Source organism: Salvelinus fontinalis, chromosome 2 (genome assembly GCF_029448725.1).
Source record: "Salvelinus fontinalis isolate EN_2023a chromosome 2, ASM2944872v1, whole genome shotgun sequence".
Taxonomy (NCBI): domain Eukaryota; kingdom Metazoa; phylum Chordata; class Actinopteri; order Salmoniformes; family Salmonidae; genus Salvelinus; species Salvelinus fontinalis.
Genome location: NC_074666.1, coordinates 6,447,231 through 6,454,355, shown reverse-complemented (window position 1 = coordinate 6,454,355; position 7,125 = coordinate 6,447,231). Strand labels below are relative to the sequence as shown.

General features: G+C 42.8%; 1 protein-coding gene across 2 annotated transcripts in view; it reads right to left on the bottom strand.

The window, feature by feature from the left end:
* Positions 1 to 268: 268 nt before the first annotated feature.
* Positions 269 to 7,125, bottom strand: part of exd3 (exonuclease 3'-5' domain containing 3) — a 66,208-nt gene continuing 59,351 nt past the window's right edge. For both annotated transcript variants that reach the window (XM_055861838.1, XM_055861829.1), the window contains exons 20-21: positions 1,778 to 1,844; positions 269 to 1,645 (exon numbers count right to left, since the gene is read on the bottom strand). In XM_055861838.1, coding sequence (XP_055717813.1) covers positions 1,263 to 1,645; positions 1,778 to 1,844 — 450 coding nt within the window. In that variant the 3' untranslated portion in view covers positions 269 to 1,262. The remainder of the gene's footprint in view (positions 1,646 to 1,777; positions 1,845 to 7,125) is intronic.

Here is a 7,125-nt window from a genome sequence, read left to right as displayed (position 1 = left end):
ACCATCCAATATGAGAAGTGCCTCCAGACATCTGAGTGATTTTGTAATAGTCTTTATATTGCCTAAAAGTCAATGCAGCCCTACTGTTGAAATAGAGCAATAAGATCAGCACATAATAGACATAGACATCCAAAACTTTATGCTAATAATTCAAGAAAAGTAAGAAAACGAACTAAGATGTTGGCTACACCTCATCTCAGGCTGGTTGAAGCCTGTCTACCACCATCCTAAGATAAGAAGGAAATAAATAATTGACAGAAATACGGAACGCCATCAGTGATAACAAGAGTTACCTTTTTATAAAACAACTTGTTTCATAATCAACAATAAAATACAGCATTCACAGAATATAGAATAGTATGAAGCCCCTTGTCACTTATGGAAAAGTAGTTAAAATCAAACCGAGTTTAAGATGAAGAACATATACCGTACCAGTAAAGTTTTAGAACACCTACTCATTCCAGGGTTTTTCTGATTTTTTTTACTCTTTTCTATAATGTAGAATAATAGAAGACATCAAAACTATTAAATAACACATATGGAATCATGTAGTAACCAAGGAGAGTGATGGAGTTCTGCATCAGATGACCTGGCCTCCACAACCACCCGACCTCAAACTAATTGAGATGGTTTGGGATGAGTTGGACCGCAGAGTGAAGGAAAAGCAGCCAACAAGTGCTCAGCATATGTGGGAACTCCTTCAAGACTGTTGGAAAAGCATTCCTCATGAAGCTGGTTGAGAGAATGCCAAAATTGTGCAAAGCTGTTATCAAGACAAAGGATGGCTACTTTGAAGAATCTTAAATCTAAAATATATTTTGATATATATTACTACATGATTCCATATGTGTTATTTCATAGTTTTGATGTCTTCACTATTATTCTACAAAGTATAAAATAGTAAAAAAAAAAAAAAAAAAAACTTGAGTACGTAGATGCATCTAAACTTTTGACTGGTACTGTGTCTTCATAAAACATATACTCGTAAAAAAGCTTCCCAGACAGTAGACCGCAGTCATAACCTGATCCATTCCCACATAAAAAGACAAACCAGTCTTTCAACTCATAATAACATATGGCTTCAAAACTTGTGTTAATTCCATTGTAATAACATAACAGTCTGTAGAACGGGACGTAGTAAACTAGGAAGATAAAGTTCGATGAAATGGAAAAGCACCAAAATAGGTGTGTGAAGACAGTAATCAGTACAGTAGGCCTAGTTCAGTCAGCGGCCATTTTGATCCCTGCAAGATGGACAGAGATTAGCGGTCAGAGGTTAGGGGTTGGGCCTGTTGGGTTGAAAAACTCTGAGTATCCTCAGTATCCTCAGTGATACACAACACTTCCTGAAACTGTGACAGGACCCTGCTGAAGTGGGAGCCCTCCCAGAAGACCTTGCCACAGCCGGTGCAGATAAAGAAGAAGGGTATCCTGTGTAGCAGGCCGGGGGGCACGGTGTGCAGCTGTAACACTGCTCCCCTAGGGAAGGTGAGGGTGGAGGAGTCCAGGTCTGACAGAGGGGCCCAGCGACAGTGAGGGGAGTACCTGGGGGCCCCTGGGGCCAGGAATGGGGCCGGGGAAGGGGGGTCGTCCCAGGTTTCACCCTCCGGTGGAACAGGAGCCTGCTGCTGTTGTTGTAAGAACCCTGCAGAGAGGAATAGAAAACTCACTGAATAGAAAATATTTGTCCCGCAGGAACTCCATTCATTTACTTTTCTAAATTAAATGTCTCACCTTTGAAACCAAAAGGTGTCTGAGGAAGGGACAGGGAACGTACCTCTCTCCTTCAGCAGGCGTGTCATGTTTTCTCTAGGCATCTTCAGGTACTGGTCACTGTTACACACCTTGAAATACATAAAGATACTGGTCACTGTTAAGGCTTCCGCTTGCTTCGGTTCGGCTGACGCCTAGCCGAGAACCCAATCAGTGTTCTAGCGAACCAAACGAGTGTTTCGATCATACTCCCTTAAAAGACCTTAGCTTCAATAGTTTGTCCATTTTGAGACACCGTAGCCAATATACACTTCGTCAAAAGTCAGAATGAATCTAAGATAGCTCAAGAAATCTGTCATTAATTTTGACGTTTTTGCAGAGATCTTAGTCGGCAGGTAGCCTAGTGGTTAGAGCTTTGGGCCAGTAACCGAAAGGTTGCTAGATCGAATCCCCAAGCTGACAAGGTAAAAATGTGTCATTCTGCCCCTGAACCAGGCAGTTAACCCACTGTTCCTAGGCTGTCATTGTAAATAAGAATTTGTTCTTAACTAACTTGCCTAGTTAAATAAAGGTTAAATAAAGGTTAAATAAAAATAGGTTGCGCAATTTGACATCTAACTAAGCTGTTTGGTACAGCACAAACCCTTAACGAACACCAAAACTAAATAAAACGTCATACAATTTAGTCATAATATAATGCAAGAACTGTTCCAAACTGTTTCGGAAGCATGCGGAAGACTTTACACGCCCAGCCCTCCAACACACCTTGAAATACAGAAAGAAAAGTTCATATTTATCTACTGTATTACATCGGCATGGTATTCACAAGAGACACGAATGAAGCATGGAGCTGGCAACACCACATGTACTGAATAAATGTAGCTGTGTCAACTGTAAGTCACTTTGAATAAAAACATCTGCTAGCCAAAAAGAGAGCCTGTCTAAACCTTCCTCTCCAAGGTCAGGCATTTCATGTGATGTTGTGAAGACAAATCAGGCATTTCCGCAGCACCCACACACCAGACGAGAGTCAACCAGTGTCTACCCCACAGCCCATAACACACACCTCACCCCAAGCCCCACCCAGGGGATGGAGAGGAACTGTGGAGACAGCGTTGACGCCTGGGTAGAATTCACACTTCCTTGGTGCTTTTGTGTTCTCTAGTTCTCCCGTCTCTAGCCCCCCTGGCAGCACACTGGTGCTAAACGCCCTGTAAATACACCTGAACTCCACCCCTGTACAACAACACCACTTAAAGAAGGGGGCTGTAAATCAACAGACGGTCAGTAGAGCGAAAACAGGGTTGTATTCATCAGGGGAAAGTGTAGCAACGAAAATGAGCGTTTCTCATTGCAAAAGTTCAGGTATTCCCTCCCCGTTCCAGTCTTTTGAACTCCGCTTGGTGCCTAATGAATACCAGCCAGCTCAGTTCCTGTCCTCTGTGGACTGATCCAACTATAAGGCGGCGCACAACACCTTAATATTAGAACATTAATAGTCTACGTTAATAACATGTATAATAATGTGTATAAATGATATGATGGGCTCCCAGGTGACGCAGCGGTCTATTTATTTAGCCTTTATTTAACTAGGCAAGTCAGTTAAGAAATAATTAGTATTTACAATGACTGCCTACCCCGGCCAAACCCTAACTCGGACGACGCTGGACCAAATGTGCGCCACCCTATGGGACTCCCAATCACGGCCGGTTGTGATACAGCCTGGGTTCGAACAAGGGCCTGTAGTGACGCCTCTAGCACTGAGATGAAGTGCCTTATACCGGAGCGGCAGGTAGCCTAGTGGTTAGAGCATTGGGCCAGTAACCAAAAGGTTGCTAGATAGAATCCCCGAGCTGACAAGGTAAAAATCTGTCGTTCTGCCCCTGAACAAGGCAGTTAACCCACTGTTCCTAGGCCGTCATTGTAAATAAGAATTTGTTCTCAACTGACTTGCCTAGTTAAATAAAGGTAAAATTAAAATGATATGAGTTTGATAATTTTTTGGACTAATCGTGATCCTATTCCTGTCTATTGCTAATACTCCTTTCTCATAGGACTTACAGTATTTTGGGCTCCCGAGTGGCGCAGCGGTCTAAGGCACTGCATCTCAGTGCTAGAGGTGTCACTACAGACTCTGGTTCGATCCCAAGCTGTATCACAACCGGCCGTGATTGGGAGTCCCATAGGGCAGTGCACAATTGGCCCAGCATCGTCCGGGTTTGGCCGGGGTAGACCATCATTGTAAAATGAGAATTTGTTTTTAACTGACTTGCCTAGTTATATAAATGTTAAATAAAATCTAAAAAATCTCTGGGACGAGTGGTAGTAGTGGTGGGCGTCTATTTTAATAAACATACACCATCAACAATAAATCCATTATTAATACATTTTAGGCAGGTCCTAAGAAACATTGAGACGAATAAAAATGTATTTTCAAAAGAATAGAATAGCATATTTTGCGTTTAATTAGGCCAATGTTTACGGGTCTGTGTAGCCGTGGCTGCACCATCCAAATTAAATCAATAGTTGGTTATTTTGTTCATAAACAGACTAGACACACCTACCCGATCACAGTCAACACACATATACAGTCGTGGCCAAAAGTTAAGAATGACACAAATATTAATTTTCACAAAGTTTGCTGCTTCAATGTCTTTAGATATTTTTGTCAGATGTTAATATGGAATACTGAAGTATAATTACAAGCATTTCATGAGTGTCAAAGGCTTTTATTGACAATTACATGAAGTTGATGCAAAGAGTCAATATTTGCAGTGTTGACCCATCTTTTTCAAGATCTCTGCAATCCGCCCTGGCATGCTGTCAATTAACTTCTGGGCCACATCCTGACTGATGGCAGCCCGTTCTTGCATAATCAATGCTTGGAGTTTGTCAGAATTTGTGGGTTTTTGTTTGTCCACCCGCCTCTTGAGGATTGACCACAAGTTCTCAATGGGATTAAGGTCTGGGGAGTTTCCTGGCCATGGACCCAAAATATCGATGTTTTGTTCCCCGAGCCACTTAGTTATCACTTTTGCCTTATGGCAAGGTGCTCCATCATGCTGGAAAAGGCATTGTTCATCACCAAACTGTCCCTGGATGATTGGGAGAAGTTGCTCTCTGAGGATTTGTTGGTACCATTCTTTATTCATGGCTGTGTTCTTAGGCAAAATTGTGAGTGAGCCCACTCCCTTGGCTGAGAAGCAACCCAACACATGAATGGTCTCAGGATGCTTTGCTGTTGGCATGACACAGGACTGATGCTAGCGCTCACCTTGTCTTCTCCGGACAAGCTTTTTTCCAGATGCCCCAAACAATCGGAAAGGGGATTCATCAGAGAAAATGACTTTACCCCAGTCCCCAGCAGTCCAATCCCTGTACCTTTAGCAGAATATCAGTCTGTCCCTGATGTTTTTCCTGGAGAGAAGTGGCTTCTTTGCTGTCCTTCTTGACACCAGGCCATCCTCAAAGTCTTCGCCTCACTCTGCGGGCAGATGCACTCACACCTGCCTGCTGCTATTCCTGAGCAAGCTCTGTACTGGTGGTGCCCCGATCCCGCAGCTGAATCAACTTTAGGAGACGTTCCTGGCGCTTGCTGGACTTTCTTGGGCGCCCTGAAGCCTTCCTCACAACAATTGAACCGCTCTCCTTGAAGTTCTTGATGATCCGATAAATGGTTGATTTAGGTGCAATCTTACTGGCAGCAATATCCTTGCATGTGAAGCCCTTTTTGTCCAAAGCAATGATGACGGCGCGTGTTTCCTTGCAGATAACCATGGTTGACAGAGGAAGAACAATGATTCCAAGCAACCTTTTGAAGCTTCCAGTCTGTTATTCGAGCTCAATCAGCATGACAGAGTGATCTCCAGCCTTGTCCTCGTCAACACTCACACCTGTGTTAACGAGAGAATCACTGACATGATGTCAGCTGGTCCTTTTGTGGCAGGGCTGAAATGCAGTGGAAATGTTTTTGGGGATTCAGTTCATTTGCATGGCAAAGAGGGACTTTGCAATTCATCTGATCACTCTTCATAACATTCTGGAGTATATGCAAACTGCCATCATACAAACTGAGGCAGCAGACTTTGTGAAAATTAATGTGTCATTCTCAAAACTTTTGGCCATGACTGTACACTGATTGGACAAAACATGAAGAACACCTGCTCTTTTCATGACAGACTGACCAGGCGAATCCAGGTGAAAGCCATAATCCATTATTGAGGTTACTTGTTAAATCCACTTCAATTCAGTGTAGATGAAGGGGAGGCACCAGGTTAAAGAAGGATTTTAAAGCCTGGAGACAATTGAGACATGGATTGTGTATGTGTGCCATTCAGAGGGTCAATGGCAAGACAAAATATTTAAGGGCCTTTAAACGGGGTATGGTAGTAGGTGCCAGTCGCACCAGTTTGAGTGTGTCAAGAACTGCAACACCGCTTGGTTTTTCACGCTCAACAGTTTCCTGTGTGTATCAAGAATGGTACACCACCCAAAGGACATCCAGACAACTTGACACAACTGTTTGAAACATTGGAGTCAACATGGGCCAGCATTCCTGTGGAACGCTTTTGACAACTTGTAGAGTCCATGCCCTGACGAATTGAGGCTGTTCTGAGGGAAAAAAGGGGGGGGGTGCGCAACTCAATATTAGTATTCCTAATGTTTTGTATACTCCGTGTACATTATAGTAAAACTATAGTGGAATATACCAGAATAAAATACAATAAATTCTTCCTATACAACTTGTGTTACAGGAACGTGTGGAAACTCTAAAAAAGTGATATTTTGAAATCGAGCCCAAGCTCACCGACGTTTAATCTCTTTCCTCCCCTATATTAGGGAGCAGGGTTAGGGTTAGGGATACCCTCACTCCCCTATATTAGGGAGCAGGCATAGGGTCTGATCTTCATCATGACACTGATAGAAAAGAATAGCAATCTATATTTTCAAAATCATGTCTCGTGCTCATATTTCACAACCTCCTCTGGCTTTTGGAGTTGCCTATATGAGATCGATCAAAATGAAAGTCCTACTCTTGATTTAGGCTACATTGTTGCATGCTAAATGTTTCTGATCAGTGATAGATGAACAAATTAATAGTTTTGCCATACCGACTCCACATTTTGCCATACCGACTCCACATATTTGCCATACCGACTCCACATATTTGCCATACCGACTCCACATATTTGCCATACTGGCTCCACTTATTTGCCATACTGGCTCCACTTATTTGCCATACCGGCTCCACTTATTTGCCCAGCCAGAAACAGATTAACCAAATAGCCTATACAGACAGATTCAGTGAAACAAAATCACATTGATTGATTATCAGACAAGTCAGTGAAGTCACAGGATTTTGATCGGGAGTACGCCTTGGCTACAAAGTGACTGAAGAGCCAAATAATCACC